This window comes from Alosa sapidissima, chromosome 10, assembly GCF_018492685.1.
Source record: "Alosa sapidissima isolate fAloSap1 chromosome 10, fAloSap1.pri, whole genome shotgun sequence".
Lineage (NCBI taxonomy): Eukaryota > Metazoa > Chordata > Actinopteri > Clupeiformes > Clupeidae > Alosa > Alosa sapidissima.
This window is the reverse complement of record NC_055966.1, coordinates 33906367-33928219: the sequence shown is the minus strand read 5'-3', so window position 1 is coordinate 33928219 and position 21853 is coordinate 33906367. Positions and strand designations below refer to the sequence as shown.

Genomic DNA, 21853 nt, shown 5'->3' with positions numbered 1-21853 from the left:
ATAAATATGAGTTATATTTCCAGATCTGCTAAAATGTATCGAGAGAGTAATTGAATTGAATTGTTGCCCTGCTATGCAGGTTGTTTTTTTGTTTGGATGCATGATTTGAGAGTGTTCCATTGGACAAATTCGCCATTGGACACGGGAGGCAGAAGAGCAGAGGGCGCGAATGATCATCTTGCCTGCGACATGAACTGCTTCTACTCAATATTTCTTCATTTCATCATAGCCTACAGATAAGCGCGAAATCTCACCACTTAAAAAAAAAACATACTACCCAGGTAGATGGACTTATTATTATTTTGGGGTTATTTTATCAGAGCTCTGAGGTCATTTCACTTTATATTTTTCTCAACATGTGTTTAAAAGGTTGAAAACTAAGAGAAATACTGATTTTCACAACTAAAAGGACAGAAAAGAAAAACAAGGTCATACTGTTTGATATTTGATGTTTAATAAATGCCGGCTATATGTTCTGGGTAAACTATTTTGGTACTTTCATTTGTCTACTCCTCTTGTGAAAAGTTCCTTAGAAAGGCAGCACTTCACTCTACATTAAAATAAGTGCCCCTTATACAGACAAATATGGCGTCTCAGGGGGAATCGAGTCCCTCAAAACACACCTTAAAATGATTGAATGGTACTACTGGTTAGGAATCCGTCATCGTAATGGTGTGTTGGGTAGACTCGTGCATGATTTGAAAAAGCTGCAGAAATGATGGCAATGAAATGGTGCTTAAAGACTAGTATGTGAATAGTTGAATGCATGTTCCACATGCACAGTTAGGTTAGCTGGCATGGTAACATGTCCATGTATTATGGTTTTGCAAAATGCATTGCTGAAATAAACTCTTAAGTCATGACTGAGTATAGTATTTGTTGTCATTATAGTTGAAATTAGACTCAATGTTCCAGAAATGTAAAATGTACAGAAATAGGACCTACATGATAGTGTAGTGACACTTAATGACATGTTCAGGAAACATCTCAGATGGTTCACTGTACTTTAGGTCAAAGGTAAGTATTCATGACACTGTCAGGAAACTATTTTGGTGTAATAGTTATTTGTGACAGCTTAATGACAAGTCAAAACTGTACCACTGTAGTTGAGGTCAAGAAAAGTATTCATGACCAATTTATAATGGCGTCATGACAGCCAATTGTTCAGGCCCATCACTTCACAAACCTAGAAGATAAGTGAGGCCAAACACAGTTATATGAACTTGTTCATGTAATAATTAAACAATTATGTCAAGTTGTCATGACAATTCATGACACTGTCAGGAAACTATTTTGGTGTGTAATAGTTCTTTGTGACAGCTTAATGACAAGTCAAAACTGTACCACTGTAGTTGAGGTCAAGGAAAGTATTCATGACACAATTATAATGGTGTCATGACAGTCAATTGTTCAGGCCCTTCACTTTACAAACCTAGAAGATAAGTCAGGCCAAACACAGTTATATGTCAAGTTGTCATGACAATATCATGCCAAACACCTTGCATTTCTTTCTTGGTTATGTCAAGTCGTCATGACAATATTGTAAATGGGTTACATTTTCTTGGCTAATGTCAAGTTGTCATGATAAAGACCCGTCAAATAATGTCATCTTGGCTAATCTCAAGTTGTCATAATGATGACACCCAAACAATGTCAACTTGACATTCCAAAAACCGAATGACACATTATGACAACAGTCATAAACATCAAAACTGTGTCATTAATGTACATGACATGTGTCATGTCATTCTTATGACGGTTACATGTCACCCTTATGTAGACCCCTTCAAATAAAGTGTTACCGGATATTTTCATAGTGTTAATGTCCACCCAAAATATATTTTCATAGTGTTAATGTCCACCCAAAATACATTTTCCTGTCCACATCTAAACATAGAATGGCATCTTGTTCAAATGGACATAATTACTGTAAAGCAATTAGGATTCACGTGGCTGTTAAAAGTAAACAGATGGCAGACCAAAAAAGAGAATACGTAAAGAAAAATCTGGCTTTACGCTGTAGTCATTTCTAGTTCTGCTATTTGTACCCCAATAATTGTTCAAGAAAAGTCACACAATGAACTTTGACCTTGGGTAGGCTTTGCCCTAATGAGGACGTGTCTAATGACATGCAGACATACTTAAGACGGGTCAAAAACCCATGCATGCCATTTTTAAAGGAAAGATGGCTAATCTGTTGTCTTCAGATGACCTTTAAAATGCAATCCCTAAAATGAGCAGAGAAATGTCACAATATGTTCTCGGCTCAAAACCAGCCCCTGTCGATTCTGGCTCTTCCGCTTTCCCAATGTGTGTGTCTGTATGTGTGTGTGTGTGTGTGTGTGTGTGTGTGTGTGTGTGTGTGTGTCTGTATGTGTGTGTCTGAGTGTGTGTGTGTGTGTGTGTGTGTGTGTCAGGAGTGTGTCTGAATGTGTTTGTGTGTGTGGCTGTCTGTCTCTCTTTAAAGGAACCATATGTAAGATTGTGGCCAAAACTGGTACTGCAATCACTTTCAAATTACTGTAGAGCGGTGTATCCCCTCCCCCTCCCCCCTGACTCAAGGTTGCCAACCCCGATGGCGAAACACTACTGACTTTGTGATTAGTAGATAGGTGGAGGGTGGCGCATCAGGCCAAAACATAACATGACATGACAAAACACAACATCAACATCAGTTGAGGGTTGCAACTTCACTTTTTAAATTACAATATCCTGGCCGGACTACTGTTGTCAGTGATAAAAGTATTTGAAATAAACATGACTTCTTAATGTCTAGTGACATATCAGGGCCATTTAATTATTAATTGAAATACATTTCTTACATACGGTTCCTTTAAGTGAGTGTGTGTCCTCAGTTTTTCCGCAGGTTTATTATAGAAAGGAGAACAGATATCTGGAATAGCAAACAAGCAACACAAATTTCTCCTGGAACGTTGCTCACCTGATCAATATTATTAATAGTCTAATCCTCTCACTTTTATCACCTAGTCCTTTAGTATTTTCATTTTTAATTTCTGTCTCTACTTAAAACACACACACACAGACACACACACAAAAAACAAATCCTAAAATTGTTAAATGGCACCAGAAAAAGGCAAGCTCAGTCAAAGGCAAGCTCAGCACAGAACATTATGTAATGACTGAGTAGTGTTAATTTCGTCAGACGAGACTAGAGAAAAAATGTTCGTCAACAACCTTTTTTTCCATGACTAAGACGAGACGATGACAAGACTGCACTAATGTCCTGAAACACTGACTAAGACTATCTTAAGATGCATTATTGTTGACGAAAAAAGACGAGACTAAAATGTTTTGCATGAAATAAAAACTAAGATAAAATCTCTCTTCATTTTCGTCTAAAAAATGAGAAGCCAGAATAGCTGTTACGTTTTCACGTTTTTTATTCCGAATGAGTTCATGGTTCATGCGCAGCAGCTTTCCTGTAGGCTAGTCTACGTGCTGTTGCTGCAACTAGACATTCTCTGCTGCAACCCTGTACGAAACTACATGGAACAAGAACACCAGAGATTTCTGCCAGAGTTAGCAAGCTAACTACCTAGGCTTTATGCCACAATGCTACATACCCAGAAGTTGAAGCTTCTCTCATACATATACAAATTGACATCCCCCAGAATGTCCATACGAAAATTTTCAGCAAGTAATGTCAACTATTTAACTAGTTACACTGATGATGCAAAGTTTGCTAGCAAGTAAGCTAATATGGAAAGTTCGCTAGCAAGTTAGCTAAGATGGAGAGTTTGTGTTGCGTTTGGGCGCATATCGCCATCTAGCGTGGCGGAGTAAACATTCATACTTGAGTCTAAGACAGTGTTTCTCAAACTTTTTCAGATGAAGGACCACTTAACTAATCAATAAAAAAGAAACACACGGACCACCTAGCTAAAAAACAATTAAAAATAGACCTAGCAGTATATTAGCCTACACAATACTCACTGAACCACCTTGCTTATTGTCTTTGCACTTTGCTTAATTGTGTCAGAGGATTCGTATGATTTAAACTGCCATATCTGACATAGACAGTGTTGTAGAACTGTTTGAATTTACATACAAGTTGGTTCAATATTGCAAACAACTCATCTATATTATATTTTACCACGTCTGCTCGTGGACCACTTGGGATAGCTTGCGGACCACCAGTGCTCCCCGGACCACACTTTGTGAAACACTGGTCTACGAAGATCATGACAGTGGTCCAGTCAAATCTTTTACTGTCTATGGTCAAATCCCAGCCGAGCTATAACTGTAGCTCGACTTACCTGTGCATGTAAACATACTGACTGAATGAAATAATTTGTTATAAAAAAAGACTAAGATAGCTTTAGTTTTCTTTTGACTAAAACAAGACTAAAATGACGAGACTTTTAGTTGACTAAAACTTGACTAACAAAAATGATATTTGAATGACTAAATATGACAAAGACTAAAAAGGACATTTCGTCACAAGACTAAGACTAAGACTAAATTAAAAATAGGTGACAAAATTAACACTATGACTGAGTGACTCAGTCTGTGAACTCCCATTGCTGAATTACGGTTAACCTCCATGGGGAATGAACATCAACACACTGCAGCCAAGGAAACTCCATAAAGTGAACGTGTCAGATATAGCTGCCAAGGACAGATGGAAGGTGGGAGAGAGAGAGAGAGAGAGAAAGAGAGAGAGAGAGAGAGAGAGAGAGAAAGAGAAAGAGAAAGTGAGAGAGAGTTACATTGAACTTGAGGAAACTCCATAAAGTGAACGTGTCAGATAGAAAGAAAGAGTGAGGGAGGGAGAGAGAGAGAGGGAGAGAGAGAGAGGGAGGGAGAGAGAGAGGGAGGGAGGGAGGGAGGGAGAGAGAGAGAGAGAGGGAGGGAGAGAGGTACAGTACATTGAACTTGAGCTGTAGCACCAGAGAGCTTGCTTGTTTGTTTATTTATTTATTTATTATTTGTTTAGTTCATGGCCACATCTTTCCCTCCATTAGACTCAATAATCTGTTTTCGGTAGGATGAAAATGGCAGTCCCCTCAGTCAGAAGAAATGTTGCCGAAACAGGTTCTGTGTGTTTGTGTGTCTGTATTGATGCAGTTGAAAAGAGTGTTTGAGTCATATGTGTGAGTAAACGCAAAAATATATATTTTTTTGTGTGTGTGTTTTTGTGTGTGTATGTGTGTGCTTCTTCTGTGTACATGGGTTTGCATGCATGTGTGTGTCCTTATTTCCCTTTGACATTTGGACCCCGTGCCATTTCCCTGCAGCGTCGAAAACAGGGCGGCAGTGATCAGACTTTGTGACGGATGCATCATTTCCTCAGACGAGACCAGAGGAGAGGAGAGGAAAGGAGGTGCATGGAGAGGAGAGAAGAGGAGGTGCGTGGAGAGGAGAGAAGAGGAGGTGCGTGGAGAGGAGAGGAGGTGCGTGGAGAGGAGAGGAGGTGCGTGGAGAGGAGAGAAGAGGAGGTGCGTGGAGAGGAGAGAAGAGGAGGTGCGTGGTATTCAGAGCAGAGTAGGTGCGTGGAGAGGAGAGGAGGTGCGTGGAGAGGAGAGGAGGTGCGTGGAGAGGAGAGAAGAGGAGGTGCGTGGTATTCAGAGGAGAGTAGGTGCGTGGAGAGGAGAGGAGAGGAGGTGCGTGGAGAGGAGAGAAGAGGAGGTGCGTGGAGAGGAGAGAAGAGGAGGTGCGTGGTATTCAGAGGAGAGTAGGTGCATGGAGAGGAGAGGAGGTGCGTGGCATTCAGAGCAGAGTAGGTGCGTGGAGAGGAGAGAAGAGGAGAGTAGGTGCGTGGAGAGGAGAGGAGGTGCGTGGAGAGGAGAGAAGAGGAGGTGCGTGGTATTCAGAGCAGAGTAGGTGCGTGGAGAGGAGAGAAGAGGAGGTGCGTGGTATTCAGAGGAGAGTAGGTGCGTGGAGAGGAGAGGAGGTGCGTGGAGAGGAGAGGAGGTGCGCGGAGAGGAGAGGAGAGGAGGTGCGTGGCATTCAGAGGAGAGTAGGTGCGTGGAGAGGAGAGAAGAGGAGAGGAGGTGCGTGGTATTCAGAGCAGAGTAGGTGCGTGGAGAGGAGAGGAGGTGCATGGAGAGGAGAGGAGGTGCGTGGAGAGGAGAGAAGAGGAGGTGCGTGGAGAGGAGAGAAGAGGAGGTGCGTGGAGAGGAAAGGAGGTGCATGGAGAGGAGAGAAGAGGAGGTGCGTGGTATTCAGAGGAGAGTAGGTGCGTGGAGAGGAGAGGAGAGAAGAGGAGGTGCGTGGTATTCAGAGGAGAGTAGGTGCGTGGAGAGGAGAGGAGGTGCGTGGCATTCAGTCAGCGATGATTTACACGGCCTGCTTAATAACAACATTCCTCAATGCCCAGCCGGTAATAAACATCTGACTGAGTGGCATTGTTTTAATAAGCCCTTAGATTTAGGAAATTCATCTCCCCTAGATCAATATGTCTCTGTCACATATGCAGGGCAGTATGTGCCCCCCCACCCTCCCCATCCCTCAGTGACCCACCACTATGCACAAAGAATAAACCACATTAGACACATTGCATTGCTGAGACTTTATAGTGGCTTTGTCACCCCTCTCCCTCTCAATAGTCTTTTCTACACTGAGATTGTGCAAAATCCGCGGGAAGAGGAGACGTCTTTATAGCGCATCGTGTGTCTAAAAACAAGGCGAAACATTGCCAACCTTGGTACTTTGTAGGCCTACCGTAAGTGTTTACATACTGAGGAGCCAGGAGGCCAGACCAAATAGCAACATGAAGCATGAGCGCAACATTGGGCGGGACACATGCAACTATGATTTTCTGAACTGGGGATTTTGCCATCACTAATTTTACCCCCATTACTTTTAAAAACTGAAAATAAAATGTGATACAATGAACAGAAAGCCTCTTCAATGTGCCTAATCGCCATGTAGGCTAGCCTGTTAATAAAACTAATATATGAAAATAAAGTTGCGCAACCTTTTAATTGAAGGAGAGTAGGCCTAACGTTGCTGTTCCCTGAAGATGAGTCAAATGTAGGCTACAATTATGTTGGCCATTCATCTACAAATGCTTTTCTTACACTATGACAGTTTCTAATGAAGCCTGTTTGTCGCACATTTTGGGCAAGGTCCATAAGCTTTCGGCTACGTGTTTCTGGAGTCAGAACGTTGAATTTAGTCTGGCTATCTCCATCTCTAACTAGCTCGTATTGAGAAGAATGTATGATGGAAATAACAGTGGACTAACTATGGGTAACTGTGGATAACTTGTAGACCATAAAGGTAAGAGTTCATTGACCTTATGTTTATCTGTGTTTGCTTGTTTGGCTGCATAGCATGCTAATTTGTTTGTTAAAGAGTGAAATTAAGCTATGTTCGCTAATGTGCAGCTTCTAAATGTTATGTGGCTATAGCAACAGTAGTTATAATAGTTATAAGCTTGCTAGGACAGACGCTCAATGAGTTCATGCTTTATTTTATTGCTGGATTTTAGGATAGCCTATATTGCAACCGATTGCATTCCGACCTACAGTCAACTCTAGCAGGCATAAAAGGTTGTGTCAGCGATTTCAGGCCCAAAAAAGGCCAAAACATAAATGATCACATTCATCTAATCTTTCCGATCCGCTAGCTGTCTGCCCCATAAACAGGCCGTCAAAAACTATATCTCTGTATGCAGCCTAGGCTCCGAGATCTGTACACAAAAAAAAATTACTACCAACAAGTGTTGTCAACTAGCCTGGGTATAAGTATATATAAGTATAAGTAAAAGTACAGTATATATACTCTTTTGATCCTGTGAGGGAAATTTGGTCCCTGCATTTATCCCCTCCGGTTACAAGTCCGAAGCGCTAACCAGTAGTCTACGGCTGACCCAAAAATGGCAGCCGAACTTAGCCCCGCCCACAACATTTGAGGTCAGGAAGTTCGGTCTGGCATTGCTCCATTGTGGAGCTGATGCGCGTGCACATGTGTGTACTCTGCCCTTGTCAAACAAATCACAGTGTATGGTCACAGTCCCTTTAAAACAAACACAGGCTTGCAACTCAGCTTGCAAGTGTACGGTGATGGTACAAACAAACCACACATACACACACACACTGCACATAATTACCATCAGACACACAATGGTTAAAATGACGGTTGGATCTGAAAGGAAAACCACACCCATCCTGTGAACTTGCGAGGAAAATAGTGTGTGTGTTTGTGTGTGTGTGTGTGTATATGTATGTGTGTGTGTGTGTTTGTGTTTGTGCGTGTGTATGTGTGTGTGTGTGTGTGTGTGTGTCTGTCTGTTTGTCTGTGTGTGTGTGTGTGTGTGTGTGTGTGTGTGTGTGTGTGTGTGTCCTATTTCCCATGGACATGAAGCGCTTGTTGTTAATTGAAAACATCTGAACTCCACTGGAGTGGTAGCATGCCTGAACCAGCCTCAACTTGAACTGACCCATTTTATGGTTTAGTTCTTAATTCATTCCACTAGATTGTTTTGTCTGGTTGTCTTTGTTGTACTGGTTTGTGTGTATATGGGGGTGTGTACAATGTTTTGTATGCAAGTGTGTATGCCTCCGAACCCCCACAAAATTGAATATGCGCAAACATTTTGGAAGGTGTACAATTTGTGTATGTGTGTGCAATTAGGTCTCTCTCTCTCTCTCTCTCTCTCTCTATCTCACTGTGTGTGTGTGTGAGTGTGTCTGTGTGTGTGTGGACAGTTTGTATATAGCTGTGTTTTCCATGATGATTATAACGGTTGTCTAAGTGGTCTAAGGATCCTGAAGAAAGCCACAGCCCAGAGTTATATTTAGACACCCATTGTCAGGCAGTGGCAGTGTCATATTTCAGCAACAATGTTGTGAGTATTTTGCTTCTAGAACAATATTGACCAGTAACCAAAGAATTTACAAGAAATAACAATTCACAGTTCAGATGAGACTGCATGTGTACTGAAGGCAATGGAATGGCAGCGTATGGTATTACATTTCATTCAGTGACATTAGCCCACCCTATTTCAATTTGAATATAATTAAAAATGTCATGCCTACCAACATACCCACCAGAGAGCAGTTACCTAACCACAAACATTCTGCTGGCATATAACGGAAAAAGTGGACATTCCACTCTTGTGCAACAGTCTTCCTGGAAAACAGTCCTCTCTCTCTCTCTCTGCCAACACACACACACACACACACACACACACACACACACACACACACATACACACACACACACATACACACACACACTGTACCTTCCTGTCCGGAATTTCCCAAAGCAAGTTGTAGCTCTACTAACCCACTGACAGCTCCTCCTCCAGGGCATTGGAGGTTGCCCCTGGACGCTCCCCCGGCATGCCCCCTCCTCCGTGGCCCTCCTACACCTCTGGACGTTCCCCCTGGCATACCCCCAAAGGAGGGAAAAAGCCTCCGTCCCTCATGAAACTGCTTTAGTGAAGAGGAGTGACGCATACTGGAAACAGCCGAAGAGAGAAGAGCTGGACCAGGGAGCTCTTAACATATCTATTCATTAGATTAATTGGAGTGAAAACTCGCATTTTGAACCTCTGAAGTTTGTGAACGTAAGTATCTTTAGCCAGAAGTAAACTTGAAATGTTTGTATGTCATTAATTTACTAGTTTGGGCGTAACGTTGGTATTTGACATTTTCACGTTTTAACATGTGCTATTCATAGACATCGGCCTCAGAACTGAGTTGAATTATTGCTTGTCACATAGTGTCATCATGTCGGAAAATTAAATGAAAGAAACAACTGTACAATAAATTAAATTTTTTTTAAAAAAAAACATGATACTTCATCACTGGTTCAGTCGTGATATGTTTTAATTTGCGTGTGTGCATGAAAGCAATTTACCTGTAAATATACTTGTATTGGTTCATGCAGCCATGAAGTCTGATTCTGTTGCCATGACGTCTCTTGCTGGGGAGCGTAAGCAGGGGACGGTGGGCATCTTTGGCACAGGGGACTTTGGACGCTCTCTGGGGCCTCGTCTGCTCCAGGCAGGATATGAGGTCGTGTTTGGGTCACGTGACCCCAAGAACTCGGCATTGGTGGCCAAGGGTTCAAAGGTCATGACCCACACAGAGGCAGCTCAGATGGCTCAGGTGATCTTTATAGCCGTGCAGCGCGATCACTATGACTTCCTGACCTCGCTGACCCCTGCTCTGGAGGGCAAGGTGCTGGTGGACATCAGCAACAACCTGAAGAGGGGCCAGTTCCCACAATCCAACGCTGAGTACCTGAGCAGCCTGGTGCCGGGAGCGTCTGTGGTGAAAGGCTTCAACACAGTGTCAGCCTGGGCCCTGCAGTCAGGGGCGCTGGACGCCAGCCGACAGGTGAGGGGAAGTGACATCACATATAATGCAGACTAAGCCAAATGACCCATATACCGATGAACTTGACATATCATCATATTATGAACAATGCTAGATTACTACACGGTGCTGTACAAGGATATTTCTCCATTGCTCTTAATGCATTGTGGGGATCACTCAAGACGTTCTTTATAATAATGTTCACCTGTGCGGCAAACTGAGTCCTGCCCATACTCCATTGTACATGCACACTCCCACCTACATGGATGGCAGTATTCTATTCAAGACACATGGATTCAGCCTCCTGACGCATATGTAGGAAGGTGTGATGACGGTATTGGAAATACACATAGAAAAGTACACAACTTTAACAGGCTATACCTTTCAAGTCTTCCTAAAATGCTAAGAGATCATTTTTATTTTTATTTACTGAATATCAGACATGGGGGACTCGAGTCACACGACTTGACTCGAGTCAACTCGAGTCACATTTTTTAGGACTTGAGACTTGCTTGATCAACATGTATAAAAGACTTGCCTTGACTTTGACTTGCTATTCATGACTTGAGACTTGACTTAGACTTGAGACAAATGACTGGAAATGACTTGACTTTTAATGTTTTCATAGATATTAAGGAGTTAACTTTACGATTTTAGAAAATCTGCTTAGGTGCTGTTGCATGCGTCACACGAGCGAACCTGTCATTGTTACCAAGTGACACAACAGACCAACAGCAAGTGCCAGATCAAATGAGACAGACTGAGGTATAGGCTAACTTGCAAATATGGAACGCTCTACGTTTATACCAAAACATAAAATAATGTTTAATCTTAATATGCTAGCGAAATGTTACCAATGTAACCTAAAGTAAGCGCCTCTCTTTCTCCCTCCCTCTTAAACACGTCCCTGTTCCATACGTTACAGCCTAGTAGGCTACTAACAACAGTAAGTAGGCCTAGTTAACTGCCAGCAATTGGCACAGAAAAAGTGGCTTACTTCACATGTTAGGCTTATATATAATATGATATAGCATTGACGGTCCTAAACCCTCCTAAAACCCATTGCGCTGTCGCGCTTGTCAAAGTTTGGCATTGATGTCGGCGACAGCGTTTGATTGATTGATTACTTTTTCAACATTATTGGGTTGGAGATGTGACAGCTCAGGACAGGTGTAACTTGAACTGTTTGAATATATTTTCATGATTTGATGTAGCTTACCTAATATTTGAGGCATATTGAAACAATAATAGGCTATTTTATAATATGTCTACTTGAAATACATTTATTTTTATTCGTATACATTTCATTTTATTCTATAAACCGTTCAGGTGTATGTGGCTTGAATGAATGCAATGTCTATTTGTTTGTTACAAATAAAACTCCAGCAGTTCATAACTAGCCTACTGTAGCTTTAAAATGAAAACGTGGGTAAAGCCATGGCCGCCTTCACCAGTATTGCCAGTATTGCCATGGCAATACTAGTTTTCATACATGACAACCTATAAGCCTACTCAGTAAACATCACAAATTGCTGATATGTCGCGCAATAGCTTACCAGCATGGCTTGGTGAACAGGTTTTTCCCCCAGTGGTGTAGCCTAGTCTACATGATAGGCTTACGCAAGACTACGCCGTATACTCACTTAAAAAGCAACAATATTGTAGCCTATCCACTTAAAATACGCAAGGATACGTATCAACATGTGTCAAATTGTTGACATGAGATATTTTCCACAAACAAGATGCAACAGTAATCTGAGCGCTGCATATGGGGAAAAAACTATCATTCATAAACAGTCTGCGCCCCACCCTCCTTATCAGCCTGAGCACTACAGGCTACAAGCTACATATTTCTAAAGCCTGAAACGGTGGCGACATGCAACTGTGGGTGCACGTGTGTCCAAATAATAAAACTCTCAAAAATCAAATAAAATAGGCTATAAGCAGTTTGTTTTGTCACTAGCAGAAAATGAGTCTGCATACATTAGACCTACAACCGATTACAACCGACAGCCCTGTTACGTTAATAATAAATACGTTAATAAGGTAATAAAACAAAATATGATAGGCCTATGTGACACTGGATTTACATTTCTGCCGTTTATAGTTCACTATGTCTGCGGTAGGCCTAGGATTTTCATTGTTTTAACCACATCACCTGTCTACCTTACTACCATATAATTAACCAACACCTTGTCAACTGCAGTGGCATTTTCTCCCTCGTCTTCATTTCGCGTTTGTCCAGCTACAAGAACATCTACAAGAAATCCTTCATCCCCTCTGCAATAGCCATACTGAAGAGCAAAAAATGAACACCACAGTCAGTTGATACCTCAACACCCCATGGCCTGTTTGTATATATCTGTGTGAATGTTTCTTTGTGACTGGAGCCTTGTCAAAGACAATTTTCTGTAACCTTTGTGTAACAGACAATAAAGTATGATCTTATCTTATCTTATCTTATCTTATCTTATCGTATCTTATGCAAACTAATCCTAGATTTCCATTTAGTGTGTGCGCTTAATACAAATAATGACGTGGCCAACACAATATATCTTGGTGCAGTATAAAAACATAGTGCCATGAGTCATTCAACAGTTAGGGCCTACTGTACAATGTTACTGGAAGACAGGTGTAGGGCCTACAATGTTATTTGAGAAGAAAAGGGAGAGGTGTAATTTTGATTCAATGTTAAACTGAACATCAATAGCCTTTCACCAAACACTTCAATTTCAATAACACTAGTTGAAGGTAATTAGAAGTCATTCTGTACACAAGTCTGTGAACTGTGAATGTAGGCTAGGTGGCCAGGTTTAAATATGGACCTACAAACTAAACTGCTTTGTTATATCATTCCAAAGCAATATCCACATATTGTATTGATGTAGCCTAGTTTATAGTAAAAACACGACATTTGGTCGAGATGAATGTCCACAGCAGTTAGGCATGGTAGTAATGGGCAGCTGATTATAAAGAGGGTGTATTAAAAAAAACAGGATAGTATGAAGAAGTATAAGAAGTAGCCTACTTAAACTAACAATGCACATTTATGAAAGTGAATTTATTCATTTAAATCTGTATGACCTGAACTTTTATCTAGGCTAGCTCTTGTAAGTAAGTAAAGTAGGTAACATTTATTTTTATAGAACATACACAGTTTACACTGACCAAAGTGCTGAAGTATGAACTTGCACAACACTGCCTACAGAGCATACCTTAAATTGTCAGTGGTCAAATGTGCCTTCCTGACATTTGTCTAAAGTCTACTTTTTGGGCTGGCTGTGAAATTACTGCTCAGATTTTCTATTATATTCAAGTCTGTACACTGTTTATTGTCACATACTGTCAATTTCATTTCTTGTTAATTTAATGGCATTTATCTTTTTTTTATTCTATTAACAATATGCTACATTGTTTTATACCTGTCAAATGTGATGAGAACATATGCATCCAATGCACCCAATTGTAAAAGCAGCTAAAATGTTTCTTCACCTGGCTAAACAGCAATAATTTACTATGACTGAGTAATGTACCTTAAGATTGTAGTCTTATAATGTAATCAAGGCAATCACAAAGAAAATAGGTAGGCTTCCTGCATGACCCATTCCGAATGAATTTTCTCCGATATAATACATATAACACATTGGGCTTGGCAAGAAATTTGGCAATACTACTTTCACACAAGTGATGGCACCCCTGGGTTAATCATCATGAATTTGTATGATTTGGCTATGACTTGACTTGACTAGCTTGACCCAAGCTATGACTTGACTTGACTTGCTTGATTGTCACAAAAAATGACTTGGACTTGCTTGAGACTTGAAGGTTAAGACTTGAGACTTGCTTGTGACTTGCACATGTGTGACTTACTCCCACCTCTGCTGAATATGAAGCAATTTGTAAAGCATAATTTCCACTGCAGTATGTTTTTGGCCCAGAATGTTTTAGAATCATTTAGGCTGCCATCATAAACATTAGCATTTTTTGTTTGTTTTTGCCATAATGTTCCAGCTGCAAATACTAGTTTTTCATCTTTTGTACATGATTTGTGAAAGTTCACTAAAATTAGTCTTGCGTTATGCTATCCCTGGGCATGATTTATTATTTCACAGTAATTTATTAAAATATCAGTTATCTAAGCAAGCCCAAAAATAACCCAGTAAACAGAAACATGACGTGACTAGCAGCCTGTTTCCTTCCTTACTTTTTGCATTCTCCCTGTTGTTAGCCTTCTAGAACTTATAGTACAACACTGTTACTCCAGTAAATAAGATAATGACCTCTCAAGAAGCCATTTGTTGAGCAACACACCTTTTGTAATTTTTTTTTACTGATTTCAGGGTTATGTCAGCCTCATGTACAGTAATGACAGCTTTGTATAATCCTACTGTGACTCAGACTAACCCCTACCAGGCTCCACTAACCAAGTCTGGCATTCCTAAGTTTTGATCTCTCTCTCTCTCTCTCTCACACACACACACACACACACACATTCTCTCTATTTGCCCTTTCTCTCTTTCTCTGCCAGGTGTTGGTGTGCGGGGATGACCCCAAAGCTAAGCAAGCAGTAGTGGACATTGCCCACAGTCTGGGGCTGAGTGCCCAGGACAGGGGCTCCCTTGGTGCTGCTGGGGAGTTGGAGGACATCCCCCTGCAGCTCTTCCCCAACTGGAGGCTCCCGCTCTTGATTGCCACGGGGCTGACCGCCTTCTTCTTCTTCTACCTGCTCATCCGCGACGTCATCTACTCTTACGTCGTGGATGGAAAAGACCGCTCCTTCCGGATCATGATCTCACTGGCCAACAAAGTGTTCCCCATCGTCTCGCTGACCATGCTGGCTCTGTGCTACCTGCCCAGCGTTCTGGCGGCCATCTTGCAGCTGTACAACGGCACCAAGTACAAGCGTTTCCCTGATTGGCTGGACCGCTGGATGCTGTGCAGGAAGCAGCTGGGATTGGTGGCTTTGGCTCTGGCCTTCCTGCATGTGATCTATACCTTAGTCATTCCTATCAGATACTACGTCAGGTACAAGATAGCTGCTAGCACCATCTCACAGGTAACAACTCGCAGCTCACAACAACGCACACACACGCACACACGCACACACACACACACACACACACACACACACACACACACACACACACACACACATACTCAAATTGGTAAACCTTTTTTGAAGGAGTGTGTCTTAATGTGAAGTTGTCATGGCAGTCATCGACAGGTCATCTTGGATAAAGTCAAATTTCCATAATAAACACATCCCAAGCAATGTCAACTTGACATTAAAAATTACATGAAAAAACAAGTCAGAAACATTCATAAAGACTCCTTAATATTCATGACATGGTTATGACTGTCATTTCCTTTTTATGCATATAAAGTGTTACCCACAAATGTGTAGACTGTGTGACATTCAAACATTGAATACGTCTTCACACAAGACTGCATTTTGTTTGTGCATGTTAGTGATTACAAGCCTTCATTTAGTCATTTCAGGTCCTTCCTCCAAACTCAGACGAAACGCAGAAGAATAAAATCCTCTAAGCACCACTACTAAATAAATACTCTTTTAGGGGAACCATTCTGGCATGCAAATCACTAGTGTCAATGTATCTGCCCCATAGATGCAATGTATCTGCCCCATAGACACTTCTATACACTTCTATACACTCATGCATAGAAGGCTATTTGGCACAATAAAATAGCTTGACCAAAAGCTGTTTTTTGGGGGGCATTTAGTTTCACACACATAAAATCATATTCAAAGTCTTCAGGGACCTTTTCTAAGATAGTTTTTGTGGCCAATAACCCAGCAGGCAGTCAGAATGTACTTTTTTGTTTCAGAGCAAAGACAATGTAACAAAACCGTTTGACAACACAATGGCCTGGCGGGGAGACTCCTACTACTCTCTTGGAATTCTGGGATTTGGCCTTTATGTGTTGCTGGGAATCACCTCTCTGCCCTCTGTTAGCAATGCACTCAACTGGAGGGAGTTCCGCTTTGTACAGGTACAGAGTATACACACACACACACACACACACACACACACACACATACACGTACACATACACACACACATGCACACACACACACACACATACACACACACACACTCAAACGCACACACACATGCACACACACACATACACACACACACGCATGCACACAAGCACATGCACACAAGCACACGCATACACACACACACACACACACACACGTACACATACACACACACACACGTGCACACACACACACATACACACACACGTGCACACACACACACACACACATACACACACACGTACACACACACACACACACACACACACACACACACACACACACACACACACACAATGGATTATCCCATGCTTGGCTCATAACACTATTCCCATCCTATGTCACTGAAAGCAGATAGTGTTTTGCCGGTGTTCTCTTTTCAGACCCACCATGGATCCGCTAACGCTAGCACCAGTCTTCTGTTCAACCTGGGCCAGTGTGTGCCGACGCCATGCCCTCTTGAGTACGATTAGCATAATTCTAGGCTCACGCAACCTCGACTCCATGTTGACAGAGCGGGACTCATTGTGGGCAGTGCAGTCCACACAGGGAGATGGGGTCCACATTTGGCTGCCCACAAAGAAAACCCACTAACCTGATTTTTGCTCCCCCTGTAGCTTCCAAACAAAGATTCAGTAGATAATGCTGCTGAATGTCTGCTTTGCCTCCACGACCCATTAGTGTGCCAAGTGGTGATTTAGCAATAATAACAACAATCTGTTTATTGTATAGCATTAAATGCAGCTGTTCATGCTTATCATGATTGCAAAATTAGTTTTTACATAAACCAATTATCACTCATTTGTCTGTTATAAAACTACTTCTGTAAACTACTTCTAGGCCAGCAATTGTTAGGTCAGTAATTGTTGACTGTGTATCTGGAGAGGCCATGTTACATGCACCTAAAATAGTCTTGGTCTAGAGAGGACACGTACTGTATCTGAAATGGAGCTGGTAATGTCCTGAATGGGCCCAAGCCACTACTGGCAGAGTGTAAAGAGTTAAAGCCTTCAAAGAGACATAGCCTTTTTCCCTCTGAAATTCCTCGACATGGGACCAAGTTTTAAATGTTAACCAATTTATTAAACATTCTTTTAAGGTGCATATATTACATTACCATGACATACAGCCTTCTACTTATTGTACAGGAGGGTTAATTTGAACCTGGTGTCATTCTTGAAAGGTCAGCCGTGCAGCCCTTGGGTTTTGAAGAGAGTCTGGGAGTAGATTGTTCCATTTTTCCCTTTAATTAGAAGCGACTTCAAATAACTGTGTGGTCTCAGTAATCTGAAGATTGACTGAAGAGAAAAAGAGGCCTATTCTGCAGTGTTTCAGTAGATAACATATACTCACCAGTTATAACCACTGGAGTACCATAATGATCTAGCCTGCTTAAATCATCGTTGTTTTACCAGATAAGGTTTTGTTTTTTAATAAGTGTTCATCAATGTGCCAGTATATGTGTGCATATATGTGATGGATCAGTTGCATTCTGCCCCATAGTTGTGCGTCTGCACAGACTCGCACCCCATAACAGTGCTGCTCCGTGCCCTGCACATTTAATAGCACTGGCTCAGGGTCAAGAGAAAACCAAATCTGTTTATGCCATTTATTCATTTAGCAAATGCTTTTATGCAAAGTGACTTACTGTACAGATGCACGTTTTCAGTAGTATATCTACACCCTGTACAGATGCACGTTTTCAGTAGTATATCTACACCCTGTACAGATGCACGTTTTCAGTAGTATATCTACACCCTGTACAGATGCACGTTTTCAGTAGTATATCTACACCCTGGGAATACGAGTGCTGGAGACCTGCTGATGAGACGACTCATTAATTTCATGCTTCAGAGAATCGTAGCAGATTAGAACACCAACAACAGTTTGAAGGTAGCAAGCAATCCGCTGCTTAGACAGGAGTGAACATGCACGAGGGTGCAAAGAAAACAACAAATCTATTAAAATATCAGTGTTTGCTGTAGATCCACTGTATTTATTCAGCGCATGCTGAGAGATGTGTCCATAACAGCAAAGGTATTACTCCTTCAAGGTGCAGATGTGCACATAGCTACAGTACATACTCATCTACCTTGAATGAGTGCAGATGTTTTTGGCTTATACTACTGCCCATAACCAGTGTGGGCAGCCGTGGCCTACTGGTTAGCCCTTCGGACTTGTAACCGGAGGGTGACCGGTTCGAACCCCGATCAGTAGGCACGGCTGAAGTGCTAACCTCTCACTGCTCTCCGAGCGCCTGCTGTTGTTGCAGGCAGCTCACTGCACTGGGATTAGTGTGTTCTTCACCTCACTGTGTGCTGAGTGTGTTTCACTAATTCACATATTGGGATAAATGCAGAGACCAAATTTCCCTCACAGGATCAAAAGAGTATATATACTTACTTACTTATAACCTTTCTAATCCAGAACCCTCTGTCTCTCTCAGTCTAAACTAGGTCATGTGACTCTGCTGTTTTGCACCGCCCACGCTCTACTATACGGCTGGGATAAATTCCTCCGGCCGTACAAGTGGTGCATGCCACCTGGCTACATGTTGTCCCTGGTGGTCCCCTGTGTGGTGCTGGTCTCCAAGTTGATCCTGATCATGCCATGTGTCGACCGCGCCATCACCCGGATTCGCCAGGGATGGGAAAGACCAACCAAAGGCACTGCACTGAGCAACGGCACTACTCAACAACGCCTTATGGCATAGATTAGAGTTTATGAAAACATCTATATATTTTTGTATTTGATAAGTTTTAGAGTATATAATCTGATTTTGATACAGCAAAATGATAACAAAGTGTCTAAGTATATAAAGTTTGTACTTTGTTCAACTGTTTTATGTAGGAAATGCTGATGATATTGATTTTACAGTAGTCATATATTGTGTGTATTTAGATTTATGTGCATTTTGTGTAGGATGGTTGATTAAATATCAGATATATCGAATGGCATAATATATCTAACATACACATGCTCATAAATCACATAAATCAAACGGCCCAGGGGTGGTCGGCAGAGGTGGGAGTAAGTCACACATATGCAAGTCACAAGCAAGTCTCAAGTCTTAACCTTCAAGTCTCAAGCAAGTCCAAGTCATTTTTTGTGACAATCAAGCAAGTCAAGTCAAGTCATAGCTTGGGTCAAGCAAGTCAAATCAAGTCATAGCCAAATCATACAAATTCATGATGATTTACCCAGGGGTGCCATCACTTGTGTGAAAGTAGTATTGCCAAATTTCTTGCCAAGCCCAATGTGTATTTATTATATCGGAGAAAATTAATTCAGAATGGGTCATGCAGGAAGCCTACCTATTTTCTTTGTGATTGCCTTGATTACATTATAAGACTACAATCTTAAGGTACACTACTCAGTCATAGTAAATTATTGCTGTTTAGCCAGGTGAAGAAACATTTTAGCTGCTTTTACAATTGGGTGCATATGTTCCCATCACATTTGACAGGTATAAAACAATGTAGCATATTGTTAATAGAATAAAATTACGTACAAGAGCTAGCCTAGATAAAAGTTCAGGTCATACAGATTTAAATGAATAAATTCACTTTCATAAATTTGCATTGTTAGTTTAAGTAGGCTACTTCTTATACTTCTTCATACTATCCTGTTTTTTTTTAATACACCCTCTTTATAATCAGCTGCCCATTACTACCATGCCTAACTGCTGTGGACATTCATCTCGACCAAATGTCGTGTTTTTACTATAAACTAGGCTACATCAATACAATATGTGGATATTACTTTGGAATGATATAACAAAGCAGTTTAGTTTGTAGGTCCATATTTAAACCTGGCCACCTAGCCTACATTCACAGTTCACAGACTTGCGTACAGAATGACTTCTAATTACCTTCAACTAGTGTTATTGAAATTGAAGTGTTTGGTGAAAGGCTATTGATGTTCAGTTTAACATTGAATCAAAATTACACCTCTCCCTTTTTCTTCTCAAATAACATTGTAGGCCCTACACCTGTCTTCCAGTAACATTGTACAGTAGGCCCTAACTGTTAAATGACTCATGGCACTATGTTTTTATACTGCACCAAGATATATTGTGTTGGCCACGTCATTATTTGTATTAAGCGCACACACTAAATGGAAATCTAGGATTAGTTTGCATAAGATAAGATAAGATAAGATAAGATAATACTTTATTGTCTGTTACACAAAGGTTACAGAAAATTGTCTTTGACAAGGCTCCAGTCACAAAGAAACATTCACACAGATATATACAAACAGGCCATATTAAGATTAAACATTATTTTATGTTTTGGTATAAACGTAGAGCCTTCCATATTTGCAAGTTAGCCTATACCTCAGTCTGTCTCATTTGATCTGGCACTTGCTGTTGGTCTGTCGCGTCACTTGGTAACAATGACAGGTTCGCTCGCGTGACACATCCAACAGCACCTAAGCAGATTTTCTAAAATCGTAAAGTTAACTCCTTAATATCTATGAAATCATTAAAAGTCAAGTCATTTCAAGTCATTTGTCTCAAGTCTAAGTCAAGTCTCAAGTCATGAATAGCAAGTCAAAGTCAAGTCAAGTCTTTTATACATGTTGATCAAGCAAGTCTCAAGTCCTAAAAAATGTGACTCGAGTCTGACTCGAGTCAAGTCGTGTGACTCGAGTCCCCCATGTCTGGTGGTCGGTATTTTTACATCTGTGCTTTTTTTTGTTCACTTCAGCTGAAATGGCGCTCTTGGCGCCATGATGGTGTTGAGCTTGGGCAATGTCCCCAGAACCCTGTCATTTTTTTTGTTTGTTTTTAGAAAATGAATGAGCAATAAACAATGACTGCTGAGCTCGCCGAGTAGCATGCTGCTCCTCTAGGCCTCCACCGACGCCAAACGCAGAACACAAACTGTAATCGGGCTGAATGGGGCAGATAATGATTACTGCTGCTTTGCTGAGCAGACTGGGCTTCTGTTGCCTGTTCAGATCTGGCTGAAAGCTACAGTAGCTGGCCCCACGGTCCAGCAAGGCTGCGCTTGGCTCGCCTTGAATGTTGCTAACGATAGATAATGCCTTCCTCAATGATGGATCGAGCCTATCGCGGGTTTGGCTGGAGCTCGGGAGTGAATAAGTACCCCTCGTCCTGATGAGATCTTTTCTTCCTTTCGATGCATTCAAATAAGCAACTTGGCCAGACTGGTTCTTTAGTTTTGTATTTTTTTGTGTCCTCAGAACCTGATGGTGTTACTCATTTCGAGATGATTATTCAAGACTCTGTTTCCAATATGGAGTAAAATGCAACAATGTGCAGTGGATTCATGTGTTCTTTTTAATGTTTGAGGTTCCATTTAATATTTACTTTTCTAAATTCACCTTATTTGTCTGGCCTGTCCAAGCTATTTATTTAACACCCACATATACACAGTGTACATATGCCACGTCCATAAATTGCTTTCACATTGTCTTAATTCGTTAGAAAATATATACATTATCAATAAAGCTTTTTTTCTGCAAATCTAAA

General features: G+C 41.3%; 1 protein-coding gene and 1 long non-coding RNA gene across 2 annotated transcripts in view; one reads left to right on the top strand and one right to left on the bottom strand.

The window, feature by feature from the left end:
• The window catches only part of LOC121720291, a 21361-nt gene extending 9335 nt beyond the window's left edge, over window positions 1-12026 (bottom strand). Inside the window, exons 1-2 of the long non-coding RNA XR_006034478.1 lie at window positions 11849-12026; window positions 9832-10295 (exon numbers count right to left, since the gene is read on the bottom strand). This is a non-coding gene — a long non-coding RNA (uncharacterized LOC121720291). The remainder of the gene's footprint in view (window positions 1-9831; window positions 10296-11848) is intronic.
• Window positions 9864-21853, top strand: LOC121720210 (metalloreductase STEAP4-like). The gene is made up of 4 exons (XM_042106182.1): window positions 9864-10313; window positions 14821-15348; window positions 16140-16304; window positions 18803-21853. Exons 1-4 carry the CDS (start codon window positions 9864-9866, stop codon window positions 19067-19069), a joined length of 1410 nt encoding a protein of 469 aa, XP_041962116.1. The 3' UTR covers window positions 19070-21853.